Raw genomic sequence first — 27,105 nt, forward strand, 5'->3', positions numbered from 1 at the left:
CTTTTTTCGCAACTAAAGAGATCTACTTAAAATTAGTTAATAGGTCAACAAGTGACCCGCGGGTTATAGATTACCAGCCCCTGAACTATTGGGCTGGACTGTTCGGTGCCATTTTCTGTTCGGTTGCAATATTAACCTATTAACAAACCTTTGCACTAGTATTTTCATAAAATTTGAAAAATTAATGCTAGGAGAGTCTAGAATCAAAGTAAATCAAGACCATTTTTTTTATATATTAAAATAAAAATATCTCGACATCGCTGAAATCCTATCTGTTTCAGAAGGATCCACGAACTGAACTAAATTGTAATTGATGCGTTTAGTGGCATACTTCAACAAGTTAGTGGAAATATATTATAAATTTTCATGGCAACATTGAGTTTCTAAAATAATATCGTTTTCTGCTATTACAAAAAACTCTATAGTTACTTAATTTTCTTGAAAGTAATGACTGAAAATAGGGGACCCAACTTACCCAATTTACTCAATATATTTCAGGGGGTATGTGCAACGGAACACGCCTGGTTGTTACTGAATTATGTAACAACGTAATTAAAGTAAAAATAATTACTGGGGAAAAGCTGTAAAAAAGTTTACATTAATCTGTGGTTAGAAGACAAGTGACAGGGAGAATCCCATATTTTATTCTTAGTCACAGGTTGCCTAATACTCAAAAGCTGACCTTCGGGACTCCACTCAGTTTATTATTGAGCACCTCAAACTATTTGAATGAATATAAAGAACTGCGCTAGAATCATTGTCACCTATTTACATAATTCAAACATTAGCCTCAACTGTTATCAAATTAAAGCAATGATAAATAAAAAAGAAACATGACTTTAATCACATATTTATGAAGGTGCAAACAACAACCACCTCGTTACTAAAAAGCTGGTGGTGGGTCTAGAAGGGGAGGGGGAGCATTGGAAAGGCCACGGGTTCACTTTATTATTAAACCCTCTATATCATTTGGGTAAATTTAAAGAATCAAGGTAGAATAATTGTTATTAATTACATAATTGGTTTGCTACCCTAAACTACAATTAGGTTCATTCAACGGTTTACAAAAAAGGTAATACTGCAATTTGTATGTTTTTGATAACGGACATCTCGCCCATAGACTAAGTAGTTCAGAAACCAAAATGCAAAAAAGACTTAGATTTACCAGTATGAATTTATTGAGTTTACCGTAATATGGTATTACCATTTACTGAACAACAAATTTACCATATTCAGTTTCTGCTTTCTAACAGTTCGTGGTAACGAACTGTAAGTAAGGAGCGACCCGGCTCAATAGTAACCGAAACTCTAGAAAAGGTTTTTTTTATACCAATAGATGCATCAAAAGAATCAAATTTCAATGCTGAATTCAAATATATAACTTTCATCAAGTTTAGTCCCACCCATCAAAAGTTACGCGCCTGAGAAAATTTGGATGATTTTCGAAAAAGGGAGAAATACCCCCTAAAAGTTGTAGAACCTTAATGAAAATCGCACCATCTTAGTCAGCGTATCAGAGAACCCTACTGTAGAGGTTTCAAGCTGCTATCTACATAAATGTGAACTTTCGTATTTTTTGTCAGAAGAAAGATCACGGATGTGTGATTACGAGTATTTGTTTGTTTTGTTTTTTTCCAGGGGTGATTGTATCAACCCAGTGGTCCTAGAATATTGTGGGAGGACTCATTGGAACGGAAATTTAACGTTTTAATCCCCTTTTAAGGTGACCAAAAAAATGAAAGGTAAATAGCCCCCCTCCTACGCTCATGTTTGTCCCAAAGTCACGTGATCAAAATTTTGAGATAGCCATTTTGTTCAGCATGGTTGAAAATATGATAACTATGTCCTTTAGGATGACTTAATCCCCAAAAGTCCCTGGGGGGAGGGCTGAAAGTTATGAACTTTACCCAATGTTAACATATAGTATTGGTTATTTGGAAGTATACAGACGTTTTCAGGGGGATTTTTTCTGGTATTAGGGGAGTGGGTGGGCCGGGTGTTATGTGGGAAGATCTTTTCACGAAGGAAGTTTTCCTGGGGGGGAGGGACATTGCTATGAAGGGGGCGCCAGATTTCCCAGCATTATTTAAAAAAAAGATCAGAAATTAAATGTAAAAGAAAACAAGTTTTCCAAGTCTAAATAACGGCCTTTGTGATTAAGGGGTCATTTTTGAAGAATTGGAACAAAATTCGAACTTTAGCGTACAGAGCGAGGTATTGTCTAGGGGGCGAACCCCCTAATATACGTATTAAAAAATATATGAATATAGAAGTTCGTTACGTAACTTAATTCGGAAGTTACGTATATTTATTACTAATAAAAACGTTCGTAAATAAAATTAAACAAGTTTTGAGAAAGCCATTTAACCAAATAAAAGTAAAATTAATATGCAAATTTTGTTTTAATTATTCATGTACGGTGAGCCAAAATCAAAACCTGCATTAAATCAAAAACGTTCAAAAATTAAATAAAAAAAACAAAGTTTTTTTAACTGAAAGTAAGGAACGACGGTAAAACTTAAAACGAACAGAAATTGTTCCGTATATGAAAGAGGCTGTCCCCTCCTCAACGCCTCGCTCTTTACGCTAAAGTTTCACTTGCTCACAACTCTTTTTTTTTAAACAATAAAAAACTTTAGCAAAAAGAGCGAGGCGTTGAGGAGGGGACAGCCCCTTTCATATATGGAATAATTTCTGTTCGTTTTACGTTTTAACGTCGTTCCTTACTTTCAGTTTAAATTTTTTTTTTTTTTATTTAAAAAAATGTTTTTACAAAAATGTTTATTACAAAAATGTTTGTAAAAATGTCGTTGACCAAGCGGTGTAAAGAAAAATAAATTTCAAATGTATATTTGAGAAAAATTCGTAACAAAAATTTTTGCAAAAATTTCTTTGACTGACACTGAAAAAAACAACAACACTCAACTTGTACAAATTTATGCGCCACGAACATAGTTTTACAGATTATATAAAAAGACAAAAAAATAAATCTCCTAAAACAATATATTAGGCAAAGTATCTCACAAATATCTTTTAGACTGATTTACAGAAAAACAAGAATAAAACCATGATTACTTACAATTTTTGTGGAATTGTGCAGCTGTAACCTAATTTTGTTAATATCTCAAAGAAAAAAAAAGTTCCCATAAAATATATATTTCAACAAGGAAAAGTTGGAATGTCAGGTCATACACGTCAAAGTCCAGAGAGTCATGTAATTAATTATTATCATTATTAATCAATTAATTCAGTCAATTAATTATTATTAGCATCAGCAAAATCCCTCTTTTTCTTGTTTGATAAAGATGAGACACTAATACATTATATCAATACAAATTAAGAACATGCGACAGCTGGGATTCAGCCCTGTGCCTCATATTGCCAAGCAGAGACCAATCCATTGGGCCACTACATGGTGAAAATTTATTTTTTCAATGAATTGATAGTTAAAATTCGATTCAGAGTGAGCAAAATTTTTTTGAATAAAATCGAATATTATGAAAAATCATACCAATTTCTCAAAGCTGTATTTATGGAGGTTGGGGATGGCATTACTGTATTTGTGCCCCCCCCCCCCCCCGAAATTTTTGTCTGATTTGCGAAACATAACAAAAGTGTATATAAACAAATTTCGGAAGCGAATTTTTAAAGTTTTTTTATAGTCTTCCCTGGCCCCCCGAAAAATACCCCCACCCGTGACCAATAATAACGGATACGCTCTTGCAAGTTCTATTAAATGGGATGAACTATTATGACAAAGCATCATTACCCATATTCTTTTTCACTTAAGATTAGTTTTCAAAAGACGGTCCCAGGTGAAAGACCCATTTCAATAAAATTTCAAATATGATTCTGTTGGTTTTTGCTTAAGAAAATATTTTAGTGAAAGAATAGAATAGCAATGAATATTCTAGATAATTATAAAAAGCAGGCAACAATAACTACAACAGTTAAAAAGGAGCATTAGTACCCCTGTTCGGACAAATTACTATTACATACTTCTTAGACCTAATCTTCAGTATTAATTCGCCTGACGAAAATAAATTTTACAAAAGTAACTTTACAAATCAACCGTTCTCTAAAAAAATAACATGTTGTATTTATATTATTTGGAGTAGGGTGTAGACATTCAATCTAAACACTTTGCAATTGTGGATGATGGTTTGAGGATGAAAGCCTTAATCCTAATTAATCCGTAGGTAGCACTGAACTCGTCAGGGTTAGTTCAATTACGCTATTAAAATTTACGGTAAAAAAGGATAAAGTTCCTCATGAGGCATAGATGGCGCATAAGGCATCGACAATTGAAATTCATGACAGTTTAAATAACAAAATGACAGTTCATGACAGTTTATACAAGACAAAAGCCCTCTGCGACATTAGATCCCAGCACACTTTTTCGTCGCAATAAAGCGCAAGGTGAACTGCCATTTCTTTCTACTCAATTTTTCCATTGCTACTAATGCTACTACTTACAGCAGCAAGCCATCTGAGGCCAACACAGCTATACAGGCCCTTCTTCCCTCCCAGCCCTTGTATTTTATTTTATATACACCATTTACTCCTTGGTGAAGTTTCCCCAACTGGGTTGGCAAAACATACAATTTCTGGCAGTCTATTTGATAAAATAAAAAGTTTAGTATTTTTTTTTTCCAATTCACAATGACAAGTTTTATATTAGTCACTGTTACAGGTTCAGGTTAGAGGTAACAAATTTGACTAGAGGAGCAGAAATTGAATATTACGCGGTATTTTATTGCTGTTTTTCTAGGGTTGAAACAAGGAAAATATCTGAGAAATTACAGGGCAGCACCCAAATTTTAAAACTTTATTTTAACATATAACCTCAAAAATATACGTCATATGGCCTTTAATCTCAGGTTCTTGAACATATTTTTGTCCTAGTCATGGCCACTCCCTCCCACATTCCATCAAGTAATTATGACTCAGCCAATGGGAACAGAGGATAAAGATAAATTAGGCTCCTGTAAGAATATAACTGATTCTCCAGGAAAAGTATCTCCTATGATTTTTAGGTCTAATAGAGGCAATCCGAGTGCAATTTAATAACTTAGAAGTCACCATTTTGAATAATTCCCAGGTACGTAACTACAGTTACGCTGACGACACAGCCCCTCGGAGATCAGTAAGAGCTGTGCCTCAGATACTAGGCGTCAGGTTGCCTTCAGGCTATAATCGAACTTTAAGGTACTGACCTGAAAATTATGCGAAAGCCAGGCCAAAAGCTTACACTATGACAGTAATAGAAAAACATACCAGCTTGAGTAACAATATTAGTTAATAGTGTTCATGTTTTTTTTACATATAACTAATCCAGTACAGGGTCCCCAATTTATTTTAAACATATATTTTTGAAAAATTAGCAACGTAGAAATATTTTTTTTTAATATAAAGGTGCTTTATCGTCAAAACCTCTCAACGCTTTAAACGGAATGGAGAAATAGTCATGATCATAGCACATACACTACCCTCCTCCAAAAAGTCCCTGGAATCCAATGACATAATTATTCCCACAGCCAAGGCCGTACCCAGGGTGGGACCCCCCCCCCCAAATGTTTGTTTGACTCGTAAAAACATAACAAAAATGGATATAAAAAATTTTCATCCGTTTTTTAGTTCTTTTTTGTATACCCCCCCCCCCCCAAAAAAAAAGAAAAAGAAAAAAAAAGAGATCCTTGTGTAAAACACCCCTAATGTCATAATGTCCACTGTCATAATGTCCTCCCCAGAGATTAACCGAGATTTAAAACAAATTAATTAACTGGTAGGATTCTAAAAATAAATAACTAGAAGCATATTTACTTTTTATGTGTTGGTTATTAATTAAGTGACAGTGGCAATGTTTAAATTTAACCGCTATTCGTCAATATCTAAACACTAAATGAAAGGGTTGAGTAAACTTCAGGGTACAACTGTCATCTCGTGCGACTTTTGGTGAAAAACAAAACTGACGCCCGATGCCCAGGCTGTCTTTAGGGCAAGATCGGGGATATTCTTTTTATCAGATGCATGGTGCCATTGCGATAAATCCGAGTTACAAGTTGCAGATTCTGGTGGAGATCGAACTTGGATACCTAGAGTACATCTTTTGCACTTCAACCTGAAAAAACGAAAACAATTTCAACTTTGTTAATATATTTTAATGAAAATTATTTTATTTTATTAACAAAAAAAAACATTAACACAAAATCTCAAAAATAAAAATATAAACAGAAAATATTTCATATTCAAAGCTTCCCAGGAGCTAGAGGGGACCTAGATAGACCCCCAAGTACAATATAACACTCTTTTGGCTGCTAATTAATATTAAAGATAAGGTGAAGGCGGCACTAGGAATTTTAAAATGTTCCTAAGTGTTTTTTGTTTTTTTAAAGTTAGTGCCAGTGAGGGGAGGTGGGATTAAAAAAAGAGCTGGAGGAATATGGTTTTGAGGATGGTACCCCCAACACTATAGAGATGAAACAAAAGCTTGACCGATTCGGGGTTTCTGGAAACCCCGCTCCCCACCCCCCCAACCCTGGGGAATAAAGCTATGGGAAAATATAACACCAAATCTAGGGGATGGATCGGATACTTTTAAAAGGAGAAGAAGGTGCATTTATTAATCGGAAAATTTAGACATTTAAGCATAAATTCTCATTCGAGTGAAGTTGTGGTCATAATTCATGGATTCAAAGACCTAAAATCCACAAAGGCTGGGTAGAAAAGGGTCAACAATGTAATTATTATTATTTCATGTTTATTTATTTTTACTTTAATGATAATATTAGTATATTCTTGAATTGTTACTAGTCCAGAAATTATATAAGGGTTATCCAGAATATTATCTACGCTTTGGATAAAAAAAAAAAATTATTAAATACAATTGAACGGCAGTTATTTTTTATAGTTCAAATTAAAACTGAGACATTTATCAGCATGTGCGCCCAGTTTTTAATACCCCTCTCCAAAACATTTTGCCACCTGACATACCTTCGAGCATGAAGAAACGCGAGATGGCAGAGCAGTTCCACCTCTTTTCTTATGTCTAATTCTTCCCTCATCCAATACACATCAAGCCGTGGTAGCAAAACGTTTGTTTTTATTTCTTCTCAGAGTGTCTTTTCGTTTTTTTTCTCTGGTACCTTGGTTTTCGGTACTATCTACTACTATTACTACTACTACTAACAACTCACCATAGCACCGAGCCACCTGAGACTAACAGAGCTACGTACGCTCCTTCTCCATCCAAATCTATTCAAAGCCTCCCTCTTTACCCCCTCCCAGGAAGTCCCCACTTCCCTTAAATCCCACCCCAACCACGGACGACCTGCTTTCCGTTTGGCCCTAGACGGTTGGCCGAAAAGTGCAATATTTGGCAATCTGTCATTTTTCATCCGCAGAACGAACCCTAGCCATCTCAACCCTTCTCTCATTATAGCCCTAGAAAGCAGGATTGAACCGCACTTTTCGTGCAGTATGTTTGAAATACGGCCAGTCAGCCGGGTACCCGGAACAATCTGTAAGCAATTTCTTTGAAAACATCTAGCAAATCTTCATCCGCTTTTCAGAGCGCCCATGTTTCAGAACCATATTTGACCACTGTCATCACTGTACCTTCCAATATTCTAATCTTGGTTTGCAGACTTATCTTCTTATTCTTAGAAGCTTTTTTCAACTATGTAAAAAACTCCTGAGCCTTGGCTATTCTACTTTTAACATCTTTACTGCTCCCACCGTCTTTACCAATAATACTACCAAGGTAAGCGAAACTCCCCACCTTATCAATCTTTTCGTTACCCAACGCCACCTTTTCATCTTCACTTATTCCTAGGCTTAGTGACTTCTTCTTTTTAACATTAATTTTTAAACCTATTCTAGCACTCTGAACTCGCAAAACCTCAAGAAGTTCATTTATTTTGCTCACACTTTCATCTAGGATCCTCAAATCATCCGCATAATCAAGTCCAGGAAAGTTTTCCTCTCTATTTTATTCTGTGTTCTCCCATTACCTTTCCTGTGCTCCTTCAGACAAAGTCCCTCAAAATGATCCATATAAAGAGGGATAGAACACAACCTTGCTTAATTCCTGATTTAGTACGAAACCAGATGCTAACCTCATTTCCTACCTTAACCGCAGCAGTGCTATTCTCGTACATAGCACTAATCACTTTAATGCATTTGTCTGGTATACCCTACAAGCATAAGATTTGAAAATTTGGTCGACATATCCTCTACCCTTTCTAAATCAGCATTGTTTTTCACTTATGACTTTATCTACAGCATTTCTCAGTCTAAAGAGTATCATATCAATAAGTAATTTGCTACCTACAGAGATCAGGCTAATGCCGCGATAATTACCACACTCACTCTTATCATCACCTTTATCACTCACTCACTCAGTTATCACCTTTCTTATAGAGTGGTTTAATTAGAGTTTCCTTAAAATCGCTACGTACTTCCCCTTTTTCAAAAATCATATTCATAACCTTCACTGACTCATCTCTAACCTCAGAACCACCATATTTAAGAAACTCATTTACCACACTATCAGTGCCTGGGACCTTATCATTTTTTAATCCTTTTAGTACTGTCGCTAATTCTTCCTCACAAAACAAATCCTCCTGCACATCCAAGGAATTACAAACTTCTTAATTTTCCTCTATACCTTTTCCTGCAACTTTTTCTCGGTTTAGCACACTCCCAAAGTGTTCTGTCCATCTCTCGTTAACTCATTGCTTATCACTATTTGTGGCCCCGTTCCTATCTTTAACTGGGACAAGTCTGGGTTGACTACTCCCTCTCAATCTATTAATACGCCAGTAAAATATTTTACTGTTATGGTGTCTAGCTGTATCTTCCAGATCCTTGGCAATTTTATCCATGACCTCCAATTCACACGTCCTCATATTTTAATGCTTTCTCCACTTTCTTTACATTCCTCTTGTTTTCATACAATCTATCACTCACATAATTCTTGTACAAGCCCCTTCTACTCTCTATTAAACATACAGCTTTTTTACTAATATTCCAAGCTCCGTTCCTGATTTTTTCCCCTAAAACACCATCAGCAACTTTACACATTATTTTCCTAAAATTATTCCATCCATCTTCTATATTTTCAAATTTTAAACTCTCCAGCTTAGTATTGAACTATTCCTTGAAATTTTCTCTTAAATTCTCATCCTGGAGTCTATCAACATCTCAGCTGCCCGGGAGATAGTTATCCTTCCAAAATTTCAGCTTTAAATTAAACGTAGACACTATTAGATAGTGATCTTTACTTTTAACATCAATAACATCACTCCTATACACCCTAGTATTTTGTATTGATACTGCTAGTCTTCGGTTTACAATAAAATAATTAATAAGGTTTGCTGTGCTACTAACAAGTGAATACCACGCTGATTAATGGGCCATTTTACGAACAAACAGTGAATTGGCTATAATTAGATTGTTATACCTTCAAATTGGTAGCAATCTATAGCCCTTACTGTTTTCCTTTCCTACACCAAATTTACCTAAGCTAGGATACCATCTATCCCTATTTCTACTGGCCTGTACGTTAAAATCTCCTAACAAAAACACCATATTTCTACCTGGAACTCTATCTATTTGCTCCTGTAACTCTAAGTAAAATTCACCTGAGTCACTAGTATCTCCATCAGTCGATTCTACAGGGCCATATACTACTATAGCTGATACCCTGAACTTTTTAGTCATAAAATAAGCGATTAATATTCTATTATTAACACCTTCCCAGCCTTAACAAGACTTACCAAGAAAGAAAAACGAGCAAAAATGGGGTTTTTAAAAGTCAAATGAAAAAACTGACAAAATACAACAAAGCAAACATTTCGAGGGGACAAATGCCCCTCTTCTTCAATGTAAAACGAGAAGATATAATCAGTGAGAGTGCCGGGAAAAAAACCAACAAAATAAAACGCGAGAAGTCAATGTTAGTGTGAAAAAAACAAACAATTAAAAGAAGTATAAAATTCAATAAAAGCCAAAATTATAAGAATTAAAATCAAATACTTAACCACAATAAAAGTGAGTCATTCACCAATATCCATGATTTGCAAAGAAATTCAAAATTGAACCGCCATTGACGGATACTATTCGCTAGTATCCGTTGATACAGGATCAGTTAAAAGTTTATTTCTTTCATTCTAAATATACAAAGAGAAGGGAAGTTTTAAAAGGATATATTGAATCAAATTTAAACGTGAAGGAAGAGCTTCGGATTTCAAAAGATTTCAAAGCAGCTTTGTAATTTTAATTGAACTGTTTGGAACCACTACAGGTCGATTATACAAAACTTAGTGCAGGCGTTCGAGTTTACTTGCCCAGAGCAATCCAGACGTCAATTTGTCGACGCCTTATCTTTAATTATTTTGACATAGGTGCAAGGCAATTCTAATAAATGAAGACTTTTGCAAGACCAGAACTCACCCCTAATACCCCGAACTTGCATGTCACGAGAATCGCTTATAATTTAATGATCAAGCAAAAAATGGAATGAAAGATACAATTTTCTACCTAATTTCAATGAAATCAAGGAATAAGAAATCAAGGAGAGGCAATCAAGCCCAAATTTCTCTTCTTCTTGAAAAATATCTTTGGGCTAAACCTGCAATATGGGTCCTGATGGGTGACAATTCCCCTCTTATTGTGATAAATGATATTTTTGAGTATAATAGAAGACTAGACAGGGCCCACAGCCCCGAAATCCTAAATTTTTCCGTGTTTCTGGCACTTCTTGTTGAAATTATCAAATTATTTTTTTATTCTCCCCCCCCCCCCCAGAAGAAAATTCTACATAAGTCCCTTCCATAGGATATATTATATTTTTTGATATATTATAAGGATAGCAAGTAATCAATTTTTAAAGCCATATAATAAATTTTTAGTCTCATATATCCTTCTTTCTTTTTCTTCAGATATATTCTCCTCTGAAATTCCCTTCAGATGTATTCCCAAGTCCCTTCATCCAGATATATTACAAGGATAGCACGTAATTAGCTGTAAATGTTTAATCTTATATATCCTAGTATCATATATTACTTTTTTCAGCGAGGGAGAAACAGTTACCTATCATGAGTATCACTTGTAGTCTGCTCATCGAGCTTGAATAATTCTCTTAATTCGGCTAAGCTGAAATGTCTTTCAACATCTTCTTCTTGATCAACAACACACGAGCTTAATGCTTTCTTATGGGCTTGACGTTGAAACATCTTCTCTTCTATAGTTCCAGTCTATAAATCAAAAGAGAGCGTAAAGTATTTGCAAAGAACAAATTTGAAACGTTAAGCACCCTTACTGTAAAATTATGTTTCTAACTATAAAATACATGGACTTTAAAATATAAAACTGAATGAGTCCTCACTGAAACATTCAATACAGTCCAATCCAAACTACCACCACCAACAGAGCTTAATGCTTTCATATGGGCTTTCTTCATCTGTTTCAGGTATGGATATATCACGTGTTGAAATTATTCGTTACCTTGGTGTACTGGTTGACTCAAATTTGAGTTGGAAGCCGCATATAAATGGTATAAGTTTGAAGCTTGGAAGGAACGTGGGTATTATGCAACGTATGAAATTCATTTTGCTGCTCGAAGCTATGCGTTCTATTTATTTCGCTCTTGTTCATTCTTATCTAAATTACTGCCCACTTATTTACTTGAATACTTTCAGATCCCATTTAATTCCGCTTCAGAGGCAACAAAATAAGGCGCTTCGTATTTTAAAAAGTTATCTTCCTTCCCCAGCGTCTTTCCCCAGTAAGTCTTCTAAAAAGAGTTTATATTGTTTATTGAATATTCTTCCTGTTGAACTTTCAGTTACTTTTAACTCGATATTATTCAAGGTTAATCATAATCTCCTGTCACTGCCCAGTTATTTCTTTTCTTTTGATTTGTTCCCAGTTGCTCCACCATCTTCTCATCTAGCTCGCAGCATACGCAAACTACGCCAGCCGTTGATAATTTCAGAAAGGTCCCGGTTTTCTCTACGAAATAGTGTGGTCGCCGCGTGGAACCAATATGAATCTATTTTTGATTTTGATGTGTCGATTGGAATTTTAAAAAATAAAATAAAATCATTCCTTTTGGACATTTATTAGTCAAATAATATTTTCATTTTTTTTTTTTTTTCTCTCTTCTTATTTTTCGATCTCTCTCAGATCTTGATATCCTTCTTCTTGTCCCATTGCTGGCTGAGAGTTGTTTATGTATCGTCGGGTGGGTGTCTGCCGTGATGTGGTGAGTAATTAACCTTACATTTATTGATTTATTTATATTTGTTTGTGAAGTCTACCATTTTGAATGAAAATCCGTATATTTCTTTATTGTTTTTCTTTTTTTATCTGTGCAAAACGAGCTTGTCTCACTGCCAGATATCTGTATATATTTAGTGTCATTATGTAAGATTGAATAATAAATGAACCTGAACCTGAACCTTGACGTTGAAACATTTCTCTTCTATAGTTCCAGTCTATAAATCAAAAGAGAGCGTGAAGTATTTGCAAAGAACAAATTAGAAACGTTAAGCACCCTTACTGTAAAATTATGTTTCTAACTATAAAATACATGGACTTTAAAATATAAAACTGAATGAGGCCTCACTGAAACATTCAATACAGTCCAATCCAAACTACCACCACCAACAGAGTCTTCCACGAAAAAAAAAAAATGTGAAATGCATCCAGAGCTGTTAAACATAACAAAAATAGGAAAACTTGATATTTTACTAAAGGGTTTCTCAATCCTCAGATGAAACATCAAGATGGTAATTCTTTTTCTTTTTGTTGTGGGAGGGAGGTGGGGAGGGTTGTACTTTTCAGGTGTTTCTTCAACCGCAATGGTTCGCAAAAAAAACGAAATGTAGATGGCTACGAATAAAATTAGAACGAATTGAAAAACTGGATTGGAACTGGGTGAGCCAAAATTTCAGGAATATTTTACTGCCTAAGGCCTGAGAAGGTTTTGTTTCATTCCATCCTCGACCACTTTCCTACACCCAAAATAAATTCTACACGAGGTTGGAAATTCGTGTGCTAGGTGGATGAAACTTTCAGGAATGGATCTAAACCCCAAATTAGGGTCTCAAAAGCAGTTTTCAGCAATCAATTACACTCTTCACCCACTTGTAAGGCACGACACTTTAAATCAAGAGTCCTAATTTCAAAAAGGCTTAAATCCTTGGGACCATTTTGCCAAAACCTAAAAATCAAGAGAAGCAGGAACATGCGCGGGGTGGGGTGGTGAAGGTAGGGGGCGTGGACCCAAATTCCAGAAAATCCTGAATTTTCTTGTATTTCTGGGCACTTCTTATTCATATTAGCACACAAAATGAGTTTTTATTATAACTTTGGACCGTTAAGCGAACTTCTGAAAGAGGGCATCAAATTATGCCAAGAGAAAAGACCAAGCGACGTGGCTGAGTGAATCAAAGCTTTATAATTTTGATTAAAGCTTTATAATTCAAGTTTTGTCATTAGAAATTATGCAGTTAATTTGTGGAATGGCTTCCCATAGAGCATTAGAGAGTCGGAAAGCCAGTTTCAGTTTAAAATTAGATTAAAAAAGTATTTGTTGGGTGGGAATTCAGTATTTTTGATTGTTATTTTTCTATTTTGTTTTGTTGGGTTTGTTTTGTGGGTATTTTTTTATTCGGGAGTGTTGAATAGTATTGAATGGTATTAAGAGAGTAAGAAGAGTGAATGAGTTTGGTTTATGATGAAAAATTATGTGATGCCGCTCAAGCCACAATAGTGGCTTAATAAAGCGTCACACGTTCTTACTATTTTCAATGTTTGGTTGATAGATTTATTTAAAAATTGTGGTAAGTGCCAGTTAAGTATGATGTAATTATTAGTTGAAAATAAAACCCATCTCATCTCATTATCATTATACTTAAAAAGAAATAGATGAGCACACTTTAAACATTTAGAAGTGAAAAGAAAATTTAAGGTTAGGGATCTAAAAATTTAGGGATCTAAAAAATTAATAGACTTTAGAATTGCGCATTTTTGCATATTCACGGTGCAACTTTTTCTTATTTGTCTAAAAGAGAAAATAGTATACAGTCAGAAAGAATCAGAGAAGAAACTGGTTTGAACAATAAAGAAAAAAAATTAACGATAAAAATTACAAAGAAAGCATTCCTTACGACAGGAGGGATCGAACACGGACACCCATGATTGGCTGCCACGGCCACATCCACTTTACTATCGTAAGGTACTCTTGTGTTAAATTTGTCTAGATTATGCTCACATTCTTTTCGTTGAAGAATTATAATAGTTAATGTTTGTTTAGCTGGCAGCAGACTTAAAGTTTTATTTATATCAATTGGTATTTCAAAACATAAAAAGCTAATATACCGGTAGGACATAGGTATCAAATTGCGAAAAATGTATATTGATATCCTATCGTCGCAATTTTGTCTCAGATACCACTAGGCTCCCGCAAAACCTGGATTTCACCAGGACTATTATGGCTCAGTACGTGTTAGACCCAAATATTTCAATTCACAAGTCTTTAATGTCTTGTCTCAAAAATGTCCAGGAAGAACTCCTTAGAAAACTTTTGAGAGCATTTATCAAAGAAATTGATGTTTTCGTAATTTATTAAAGATCCACTCTTATTAATACCCCCCCCCCCACCCTAAAAAAAGGCTTCAATATATCTAAAAAAAGGCTGCTACGACAACTGCACTCCCTTTCCGCCATTTATGAACCAAAATATTCCAATAAACGAAAACTGTATCAAGATAATGAAAAAGCAGACGTTAGGAAACGTTCAGACATTCTGGCTATAGGACCAATAACTATCCCCACACAAAGCCGTGGCCGTGGTGATGAGGTAAAGGCTAATTTAATGTTGGTTTTAATTTGCTTTTCAAGATAAGTTTTCAATCAGGATTTTTTTGAAGGTTTGTGTTTAATTTTTCTTTTATTTCGCTGAGAACAACTATTGGATGTATAGAAAAAATATTTAAACTATAGTTGACTTAACTGTTTTTTGACTATTAAAAAGTTTCCGTATACTGGATTTGTTCTGGTCTTCCAAAAAATGCAAAGTTTTTTTTTAAAAACATGGAGGGAGTGGGGGCTAATCGAAGTATAATATCACACTTCTTGACACAACTCTAGCAAGTGTGCCAGAAGCGTGATATTATACTTCGATTAGCCCCCACTCCCTCCATGTTTTAAAAAAAAACTTTGCATTTTTTGGAAGACAAGAACAAATCCAGTATACGGGTGACAAGTCTAATATTAAAGTAAATATAGGAAAACGCTTACAATAGCTAATCAATAGTTGGCCCACAGTAGATAAATATGTACAGTAGAATCATTCCCTATCTCAACCACAGGGTTCGGACAGGTCGGTTCGTTACAAATTATAGACTCTGTCCTATTTTTATAGGATTTCCCGGGCCCAAATATAGGCCAAATATAGGATTCGGAAGTCCTCGGAATCAGATCTGTGGTAGGTGGCGTGGGATGCCTCGTTACATAAATTCGTCATTTCCCGAGTTTTTGCATTTATCTATTTTTTTATTTTTTTTTTTGAAATAAAAACTGTACAAATAGTAAAAAACAGTAAAAAATCAGATACTCATACTATGCCAATGATTGACTGATACAAGTAAAATATTTGGAATCACTCTTCCTGCTTCTTGGGTATCAATTTCGATATGAGGTCAGTTCTCTTTGTAAGAGACTGCTCCATTCTCGCAGATTCCACCATCTGCTCTCTTTCACTTGTTCTGGACTTCAAAGCTTCTTCGAGCGAAGAAACAACTAGGGCAATGTCTATAGAACTCTTGGACTCGGCAGCCATCTTCATTCTGTCGGTCACTTCCTTAAGTAGAGTATCTGCTACTGTTCTCTTTTCTTGCTCTGATACTCTAAGTTTTTTTCTTTTGCTTTCCAGGTCTTCTATTTCTTTCTATTTCTTAATTTTCAGTCTCGGTCACGAAATCTGAAGTAAAGACCCGTCCGCAAAGCGTCACAACTAGTTTTTTGATCTCTGAGTGCAGAACATGAATGAGAGGCTCTTCTTTCTGGAACAATTGGGTGAAACTCATGAACAGTTCTGCTGAGGCTAGAACAAACTCGAGTTGGGCCTTCATCATCGCACTTTTGATATAAGCCACAATCTTCAGAATTTTGGGAGTGGACAGAAGATTCTTCAGTTTTTGTTCTCTCGGCACGAAGTTCAGGAAGTACTCTAAGATTGCCGGCCACTGCTGCATGATTCTAGCGAGGGCACGTCCGATCGTCAGCCAGCGGCTTGGGACATGCTTGATGAAAGCAGTTTCTGGCACTCCCATTTCTTTTGGCACTTTCGATAGTCTTCACAGCGTGCAGGCCAGTCGTCAAAAAATGAATGCACAAGAATAACAAAATCGGAACTTTCTTCTCCGAACACCTGAAGACCTTTCAAGAAAGCGTTATGAATTATATGGATGTTGCAAGTACTAATGTTCAACATTCCCTTTCCCGTCACTTTCTTTTTTTCGGCATTGAACTTGTTCCAAACGCTTTTGTTGACGTTTGGTCCGTCACTTCCAAGTGGGATCAGTTTTTCAAGAGGCAGCTGATTCTGCTCAATGGCTGACATAATCTTCCTATACAGGTCATCACTTGTCGCGTGGCCCATAAAACTTGTTCATAAATGTCTGCTCTGGATTTCGTTTCCGTATGAGGACCAATATCGAACACGTATCTATAACTCTTTCATACCAGCATTGTTGGTTGTCTCATCATATTCTAGTACAAAATATGACTGAATGTCCTTCACAAGCATTTGCTTACAGTAAGGATGCAGCGCATCGGTGATCAGATACGTGAGTTTCTTCTCACATAGGGACATTCCGTCGGGGATCTTACCAGGAAAAATCGCATGGAAGGTTGCGACAATATGGTCTGAAGAGTTAGCAGACATGGAATTCTGTACCGTCTGATGTGCCCATATTAACTCAGCTTTATAAGCGGCATCACGCTTACAAAACATGTTTGTACCAACTAATGGTTTATTCTTGGTTGTTTCATCAACTCGAGATTGTCCGGTCAGGTGAAGCTGTAGTGGGGTAGTTGAGCAGTAACTGCGGCTTTGTGTTCTGCAGATCACACATGCTGGTTTAGCTGAGCAACCCCAGCTGTGCAATCAAGGTTTTTTCAGCAGAGTTTGTAAAAGAACGAGTACTGGTCGTTCCCAGTCTTACACCATTCGCCAATCTTTCTGCCGCTGCAATCCGTCTTAGCAGGCCATGAACTATTGAACTTGGCAGGCCCCATACTAGATTACCAAGCATCACCTGCAAAATAGCACCCCTCGATTAAAAGGCCATAAAAAGAAAAAAATGTGGATATGTCTGAAACTGGGCCGTATTCGCATCAGCCTTTTATAACGTTCAGCCAGGAAACACATAAGTCTCAAGAACTCACAGTCTCATTAAGCAGAGACTGCTAGCCTATATACAGATCTCCGCTCATTTCGGACAGTTCCAACATGACAAAAAACAAAACATAGGCTACAAAGTCAACACAACAGCATAGCCCAGGCAGAAGCAGCTTACTAATCCCAACATAAAGCATTAGTTAAGTTCAAACAGCTCAACAGTTGTAACTAATTATCGATCTACACCGAAAGACAGCATAGTCTACAAGCAGAGTCAAAAGCAAAGAAAAGTACATCATGGCTTACTTAACGAGCAGTGAAAATTGCAAATCATTAGCAATGTTCTTGGTGCTCTTCAGCCGAAAATATAGGAATAATAGGATTTTAGCCAAAATATAGGCATTTTATAGAAGTGCATTAAAATATAGGAATTTATTGGAATTTATAGGCGAGTCCGAACCCTGCAACCATTATACAAAGCCGGACCGAGATGCAAGTGCTCCGGAGAACGTCGAAACATAAACGACATTATATTTTTTTCACGGGCAGACAAGTCAGATTTCTCTTCAACGCGAAACTTGGCTTCACCTTGGTAACACTAACTTTTATATAATCTAATTTTAAATGAATTTATTCTAATACATATATAAAAATCGGTAATTAGTAGCGTAATGTTATTATTAGATGTTTTTAGAAATTACAAGTGGGTTGCAAAGTCTCGAATTGGTTTCAAAAGCATATTTAGGAAGTTGATGCGAAAATAGGTGTTCCAGGGTAATATACATGCGGATCTTTTATACGCGCCAAGACTGTAGTAGCCAAATATTACTGAGTCGTGATTAAGCATGGGAACTGTTTCTGTTATGTTTTTAAAGTACCTGTTTCTGTTCTGTTTATGCAAAAAAACAGAAAGAGAACAGAAACAGATGACCTGTTTTCTATTTACCTGTTCTGTTCTGTTTCTCTTTTTATAATAGCTATTCCGTCCTGTTTCTGTTTTTTTCCTACCTGTTTTTCTTCTGTTTCTGATTTTATTTAAGTGATATGAGAATGAGATATTTGAGGATTTTGAACTTACAAAATGATTTTTAAAACATAATTTGAAATTGTGTAGAAGCGTGGTTACGCCTCATGCGATTTCTAGAATTGGAACGTAAGTAAAATGATGGAACTCAGTCTGTCAAGCGTATCAAATAGTGCTGCTTGACTGTTTAAGCTAGGCAGAATTAGGGACTAGGAATCAGATAATTGTAGGTATTTGCGTAAGTGTTAGCAGTGGTGAATCCAGGGAGGACCCGGCCCCCCCTCCAAGATTTTTTCCTGCACCCTCATTCCTTACATTTTTTTATTTTTTTTCACTCCTTTGTTTAGAATAAATTTGTCAATTTCGTCAATTATTGGTACCTTTGTCACATTGAGTCCCCCCAAATTTTGCTCATTTGTGGCCTTGTCACATTAGGCCTCGCCAGAGATTTTACTTTAGATCCGCCCCTGAATGTTAAGACGGTAAAGATGCAGTTCAATTCCACTAAAACGACGCATTGCTTACAATATATTATTCCATCAATTGAGCAGGAAAGTTGCACAGTTACTGTCCAAGAGAAGCAGGATACAAACAAATCACTTATTACTGTGTATCCTGGTTCTAGTGGCAGGGGTAGGGGCTCTGTCTCCTACATTACATGGGAAATAATTTGCACCTTTAGCCCCGAGAACTTTAATCTAACTGTTTTTATGGAATTTATGCTGCTAAATAACATTGACTTGCTACGATTACCGTGCTGACCTGTACATGATAAATACTGATTATTAATTTGTAAAATTCTCTTAAATGCTTAGTCAGAGAGCAATGTAAATATATTGAAGTCTTGTCCAGTAGAAATATAAGTTTTTGCTAGCAAATCTTTATTGCATCAACATAACAAGATAGCCAAAAATACTTTTTCTCATGTTACTAAAATCATCTCTAAAATCCACAGAAATACTCTAAAGATGAAGCCTTCAGTTGAAATTAGCTGATTTTCTGGAGGGACCAAATACTTATGAAATGCTGATACACTTTTCTCATTCAGTAGGATACCCAGCTTCCGGTGAACAAAGTATTTTTTACCATACAGCAAAAGAAATTAAAAAAATTAACACTAAGCGGTGAATTATTTCATGTATCTGTCTCATAAATACCAATTATAGACAAGCTAGTTCCCGTAAAAATTAATATCGTGCTTCAAATGGTCTAAGTTGTTATGAAACCGTAGTTGGGGTCATTTTGCTTTTATAAGCAGACAGATTCTTTGACTTATTGTGCCAACAAAGCAGCTCAGGGGGCAATTGGTCCCTTTCCCCCTAGTTATGCCAGTGAGGTGAAAGAGATCAGATATTTGGGTGGAGGTGCAATTTTTAAAATAGTAGGCTACTGGAAGGTGCTCCTAATTTTGTAAAAAATCCTAAAATCAACCTTTGCGCTAGGAGAAGCATGATGTCATCTTCTGATGACGACTTGGATGTTCCAACTAAAACTTCTAAACTATCTCTCTGGGTATCCCAATTGAAAAAGGAATCACAGAAAGTATCAGGTGCAATTTCTGCAAAGTGTCCCTAAAGGCTAAGGGAGTCTCTACTACGACATTTATATACCATCTTAAAAGGAAGGATATAATTGACGTGCACAAAAATAAAGTATATGTGGCTGGTGCAGCAAATAACAAATCCAAACCAAATAAAAAAAAATATATATATCAATTCAGGCTGCGGCCCTAAAGAAAGGTCCCAATAGCAAAGCAAGTGACACAGAGGATAATGAAATAGTTAAATATAGAACAAGAAGAGTAGACATACAACGACCATTCCTTATTTCTAATCATAGGCAGCGTGATAGCGCTGCCTAAGTAATGAAAAATGTGGGCACAATGTTTTTTTTCCTCCATACCCGGGCGCTTCGTATCATAACCCTCGGGGTGAGGGTTTTAAGTTATGCTCTGAGGACATATAAGAAGGATGTTGGCACAATGCATCATTTATTATTTTTTTCCTTTAGAGCAGGGCACTTCATATGGAAAGGGTCGTCGTAGAAACTTCAAAAGGGGCTCATTAGATTGGAAATCGAGAGTTCTAGTGCCCTTTTTAATAGTCGAAAGTGATTGGAGGGCAACTAGCCCCCCCCCCCCGCCCATCATTCCCCCAGACATCCAATCAAAATTTTGAGAAAGCCATTTTGTTCAGCGTAGTTGATTTCTCCAGATAGAAAATATGTTTTTGAGGAGGACACTCCCCCACAACCCTCAGGGCAAGGGTTTTAAGTTGTGCCCTGAGGGCATATAAAGCTTTTTATAGAAAGCGGTGTCGTAGAAACTTCAAAACAGGCTCATTCGATTGGAAATTCAAAGGGCTAGTGCCCTTTTTAATAGTCGAAAGTGATTTGAGGGCAACTAGCGCCCCCCACACCCATCATTCCCCCGAACACATCCAATCAAAATTTTGAAATAGCCATTTTGTTCAGCGTATTGATTTCTATATAGAAAATATGTTTTTGAGGAGGACACTCTCCCATAACCCTCCGGACAAGGTTTATAAATTTTGCCCTGGGGTCATATAAGGTTTTTATAGAAGGCGTTGTCATAGAAACTAAAAAAAGGCTCATTCGATTGGAAATTCAAAGGGATAGTGCCCTTTTTAATAGTCTAAAGTGATTGAAGGGCAACTAGCCCCCCCCCCCTCCACGCCCATTTTCCCCCCAAACACATCCAATCAAAATTGTGAGATAGCCATTTTGTTCAGCGTAGTTGATTTCCAGATAGAAAATGTGTTTTTGAGGATACTCCGCCACAGCCCTCAGGGCAAGGGTTTTAAGTTATACCCTGGGGGCATATAAGATTTTTATAGAAGGCGTTGTCGTAGAAACTTCATAAAAAGCTCATTCGATTGGAAATTCAAAAGCCTAGTGCTCTTATTAATAGTCGAAAATGATGGGAGGGCAACTATCCCCCCTTACGCCCATCATTCCCCCAAACACATCCAATAAAAATTTTGAGATAGTCATTTTGTTCAGCGTAGTTGATTTCCAGATAGAAAACATGTTTTTGAGGAGGACACTCCCCCACAACCCTCAGGGCAAGGGTTATAAGTTATACCCTTGGGGCATATAAGGTTTTTATTGTAATCATTGTCGTAGAAACTTGAAAAAGACCTCTTTTGATTTGAAATTCAAAAAGCTAGTACCCTTTTTAATATTCGACAGTGATTTGAGGGCAAATAACCCCTCTCTCACGCCCACCTTTTCCCCAAACACATCCAATCAAAATTTTTAGATAGCCATTTTATTCAACGTAATTGAAAGTTTTCGAAATTAGGTCATTAAGGATGACAACCCCTCCCCCCACAGCCCTCATGGCAAGGGTTGTAAGTTATGCCCTGGGGCATATTAAGTTTTGTTTGAAAGCGTTGTCGTAGATACTTCAAAAGCGCTCATTCAATTGGGAATTGAAAGGGCTAGTGCCTTTTTTAATTGTTGAAAGTGATTTGAGAGCGACTAACGCCCCTCTCACGCCCACCGTTTTTCCAAACACATCCTATCAAAATTTTCAGATATCAATTTAGTTCAACATACTTGGAGGTTCTTGAAATTTGGTCATGTGGGATGATAACCCCCTAAGAGCCTTCAGTGCAAGGGTTGTAAGTTTTGCCCTGGGGCACATAACTTTTTATTGGAAGCGTTGTCGTAGAAACTTGAAAAGGGCTCATTTAATTGGGAATTGAAAGGGCTAGTGCCTTTTTTAATAGTTGAAAGTGATTGAATAGAAACTAACGGCCCTCTCACGCCCACCATTTTCCAAAACCTATCCAATCAAAATTTTGAGATGTCCATTTTGTTCAATGTAGTTGAACCTTCTGGAAATTAGGTCGTTTAGGATGAAAACGCCCTCAGCGCCCTCAGTGCAAGGGCTGTAAGTTATACCCTGGGGCATAAAAAGTTTATATAGAAAGCTGTTGTATAAATCATATGCTGCGCGATGGCACTGCCTAAGTAAAGAACGGGGACATTCGAGAACGAGATATGAAACGGGTACTAAGTCAAGAGGAGGACACTCCCCCACAATCTTCAGGGCAAAGGTTTTATGTTATACCCTGGGGACATATAAGAACGATGTTGGGACAATGTATTATTTAATAATTTTTTCCTTTAGAGCAGGCCACTTCGTATCGAAGAAGTTGTCGTAGAAACTTCGAATAGGGCTCATTCAATTGGAAATTGGAGTGGCTTGTACCCTTTTTAATAGTCGAAAGTGATTGGAAGGAGACTAACACCCCTTCGACGCCCACCATTTCCCGAAACACATCCAACCAAAATTTTGAAATAGCCAATTTGTTCAGTATACTTGATTTTCAAATCGAAATTATGTTTTGAGGAGGACAGTCCCCCATAGCCCTTAGGACAAGGGTTGCCAATTATGCCCTGGAGGCTTATAAGTTTTTTTTTATAGAAGGCGTTGAAGTAGAAACTTCAAAAAAGACTCATTCGATTGGAAATTCAAAGGGCTAGTGCCCTTTTAAGTAATTGAACGTGATTAGAAGGCAACTAACCCGCCTTTTACGCCGACCTTTTACCAACACACATTAAATGAAAACTTTTAGATAACCATTTTATGCACCATAATTTTTAATTATGCAAATTAGGTCTTTAAGAATGACAACCCTCCCAGAGCTGTCAGAGCACAGGCGGTCAGTTATGCCAAGGGGTCATATAAGGTTTTTATATAACGCGTTGTCGTAGAAACTTCAAAAAGGGCTCATTCAATTGAAAATTCAAAGGGGTAGTGCCCTTTTTGATAGTCGAAAGTGATTGGAAAGCAACTAACACCCCTTCCACGCCCACCATTTCCCCAAACATATCTAATAAAGATTTTTTGATAGCTGTTTTGTTCCAGGCAGTTCAAAGTTCAGGAAATTTTACCTTTCAGCAGGAAAATCCCCCCACAGTCTTCAGGGCAAGGTTTATAAGCTATGCCCGGGGGGTAAGTCAGGTTTTTATTCAAATTTTTGTCGTAGAAACTTGAAAAAAGGGCTCGTTCGATTTGAAATTCAAAGGGCTAGTGCCCTATTTAATAGTCGAAAGTGATTGGAAGGAAACTAAACCCCCTCTCATGCTCATGTTTTCTCCATCCAAACACATCCAATTAACATTTCAGATAGCCATTTTATTCAACGTAGTTGAAAGTTTTGAAAATTACGGATTTAAGGATGACAACCCCTCCCCCCCCCACTCACAGCCCTCAGCGCAAGGGTTATAAGTTAAGCCCTGGGGGCGTATAAGACCTTTACAGAAAACGTTGGCGTACAAACTTCAAAAAGGTTCGTTTTTTTGAGAACCAAAAGGAATATGGTCTTTTTTAATAGCTGAATGGGATAGGGTTGTCACTAAATTCCCTCTCACGCCCAATATTTTCACAAACACATTCAATAAATATTGTGAGATATCCAGTTTTTTAAAAGTAGCTGAAAGTTCTTGAAATTAGGTCTTTTAGGATAACCCCCTCAGAGCCCTCAGTGCAAGGGTTGTAAGTTATGCCCTGGGGGCATATAAATTTTATATAGAAAGTTGTTATAGAAATTTCAAAAAGGGCTCATTTGATTGGAAATTGAAATTGCCCTTTTTAATGGTCGAAAGTGAGAGGAGAGTAATTAACCCCCCTCTTACGCCCAGCGTTTTCCCAAAAACATTCAATCAAAGTTTAGAGATAGCCCTTTTGTTCAACATAGTTGAAAGTTCTGAAATTATGTATTTAAGGATGACAAACTCCCCCAGAGCCCCAAGGGCAAAGGTTTTAAGTTCTGCCCTGAGGGCATATAAGGTTTTATAGATACAGTTGTCGTAAAACTTCAAATGGGGCTCATTAAGTTGCAAATTGAGAGGGCTAATGCCCTTTGTAATAGTCGAAAGTGATTGGAGGGTAACTAACCCCCCTTTCACGCCCACCAGTCCTCCAAACACATCCAATCAAAATTTACAGATAGCCATTTTGTTCAACGTAGTAGAAAGTTCTGGAAATTAGGTCTTTGAGAATGACACCCCCCCAGCACTCAGGGCAAGGGTTGTAAGCTATTCCCTGGGGGTATATAAAGTTTTTGTTGAAAGCGCTGTTATAAAAACTTCAAAAGGGCTCATTTGATTGGAAATTGAAAGGGCTAGTGCCATTTTTAATAGTTGAAAGTGGTTGGAGAGCGACTACCGCCTCTCTCTCGCCCAACATTTCCACAAACACATCCAATCAAAATTTGAGATAGCCATTTTGTTTTACTTAGTTGAAAGTTCTGGAAATTCGGTGTTAGAGGATGACAACCACCCTAACAGACCTTAGGGTAAGGGTTGTAATTTATGCCCTGGGGGCATATAAGGTGTTTATAGTAAGCTTTGTCGTTTCCAAAAGGGCTCATTCGATTGGAAATCGAAAGGCCAAGTGCCATTTTCAATAGTCGAAAGTTATTGGAAGGCTTGACATTTTTATAGTAAAGATCGATGTGGGTATAATGTATTATTTTTTGTTGTTGTTGTTGTTTAGACCAGGGCACTTCCTATCGAATGATTTGTCGTGGTAACTTCCAAAAGGGCTCATTCGATTGAAAATAGAAAGAGATGATGCCCTTTTTAATAGTCGAAAGTGATTGGAGGGCAACTAATCCCCCTTCCACTCCCACCCTCCCATTTGCCCATTATGTTTAAAAACTAAATGTCGCTTTAAGATAAAATCAAAATTCACTGTGATAATGCCAATTCCCAATTAGGCACCTCAACAGTATCCCAAGAAAAACTTAGGGTATCTAGCTAGTAATTTTAGGGTTGATTTTGCTCCTAAAATTTAACCCAATTAAAATAGTGTTGGTTTTTCCAAGCCATTAAAGAAATCAAATAGATATTTTTGCGATTGGCATCAAGTTTTCTATTTCATGTAAACTAGAAGAAGCATTACACGAAATTAAATAGTACTATTTGTGTCCAGATTTTTAAAAGAGTGTAGGTTGTTAAAAATTGCTGAAAATTTTTCTCCAGCATACAAATAGCAGGCCAAACTATAAAGTCCTAAAAAACGAAAAGATTTAAAGTATTTGTTCTTTTTCACCGAAAAGACTATGTCAATATAAAACAAACAGAAATTAATCAAACAACTTTTTCAACAAAACATGTTTTTCAGAGAAAGCTAAATAACTCTATTAACCAGAAAATGTACAACGATAAAATCAAATATTCTGCCAAGCGTGAAACTACCCCAAATCAGCATCCATAAATAAATGAAACCCAAAACGAACAGAAATTACAATAAATAACCGAGTCAAACTCAAAACGAGCAGAAGTTAACATGAGTAGGGCTTAAAACCCCTATGCCTTTTTATGGTCAGAATAAGATTTGCAATTTACTAAAAAAAAAAATACAAATGAATGTGCACTGTCAGTTTAATACACATATGCTGATATTTATTAATAAAAACATTAATATTATTTGATTTACCAAAGTTATAAAAGAAAAAATTTTTTCAGTAAAGTGCAAATTTTGTTCTGGCCTAGGGAAGGCATAGGAGTTGATTTGAGTGGTATTATTTGAAAAATTTTCACACAAATTGGCTTGGAAATAATTAATCTTAAAAGGCTGCTTTAAGCTGTAAGGTAACAAACAATTTTTTAATTGACAGTAAGAAGTGTCATTTTCCAGTGCATTTTTCTTCTTCCTTACTTTTGTTTAAGATGACTTCCACACATCAGAATAGAGTGGAGGGGGGGGGGGGGAAAGCATGGTCTGGAGGGGAAAATTTTCCCCTCCCAAATCAACTATATGCTCTTCTTAAATAATAATTACTTTTAGCTGACTGCGTAATTCCATGCTGATTTTTTTTTTTCAAATGTCTCGAATAACTAGTTTGTATTATAAACATAAAAGTCTATTTTTGGAATAAGAAAATGGAAGAAAAATAACCATAAAGAAAAAAATGATAGCGATATTTATGTGCGCAGACAATTTCTCGCCCCTATATTAGAAAAACTGCTCTTTTTGTGGAAAAAAATGCTCCAAGAGTACTAGGTTTTCTCAAAAGTGTTACCGCCACAGAAAAGCACTACCCATGGCAAGTGTAGTTTTTGATCAAAAACAGCTGTTTAAACAGTTTTTTTTTTTTTTATCAAAAACAGCTGTTTTCTGTTTTTACCAAAAAACAGATCAGAAACAGGAACAGGTATTCTGTTTTTTGTTGACCTGTTCTGTTTCTTTTCTGTTTTATTCAAGCCCTGTTAATTTTTTTTCTGTTTCTTCAGAAAAACAGAACAGTGCTCATGCTTAGTCGTGATTATGCTGTGTATTATTTATATACAGTGGGTTGGCCTAAGGTCTTTTCAAAATCTAGGGAGGGAGGACCTTGGTGATTTTTTTTTCCTTTTTTAATGAAAACACCAAAAAAGAGCATTTTCAAGGGGATCGGCAAAAAGAATTTTTGTTTAATCTAGGAGGCAAGAAAATCTAGGGGGGACCACGAAAAAATATTAGCTTTGTCAAAATTCAAGAACGATATATCATTGTGAAGTATACACACATGTTGGGGTTCCAACCACTGTTTCTTTTCCTTTCAGATAAATGAATTTCTCTCATTTTTTTAATTACATTAGCTGACAGTAGAATTTTGAAAGACAGTCTAAGTTCTCTCTGTTAAGTTTG

At 36.3% G+C, this 27,105-nt stretch overlaps 1 protein-coding gene across 1 annotated transcript in view; it reads right to left on the reverse strand.

The window, feature by feature from the left end:
- Positions 1-5,709: 5,709 nt before the first annotated feature.
- okr (DNA repair and recombination protein RAD54-like okr) overlaps positions 5,710-27,105 on the reverse strand; it is a 76,801-nt gene continuing 55,405 nt past the window's right edge. Inside the window, exons 12-13 of the mRNA XM_089099873.1 lie at positions 11,095-11,258; positions 5,710-6,121 (exon numbers count right to left, since the gene is read on the reverse strand). Of these exons, the coding sequence (XP_088955999.1) occupies positions 5,923-6,121; positions 11,095-11,258 (363 nt within the window). The 3' untranslated portion in view covers positions 5,710-5,922. The remainder of the gene's footprint in view (positions 6,122-11,094; positions 11,259-27,105) is intronic.

Source organism: Artemia sp. Qi Xiang Cuo, chromosome 14 (assembly GCF_049724085.1).
Source record: "Artemia sp. Qi Xiang Cuo chromosome 14, ASM4972408v1, whole genome shotgun sequence".
Classification (NCBI taxonomy): Eukaryota; Metazoa; Arthropoda; class Branchiopoda; order Anostraca; family Artemiidae; genus Artemia; species Artemia sp. Qi Xiang Cuo.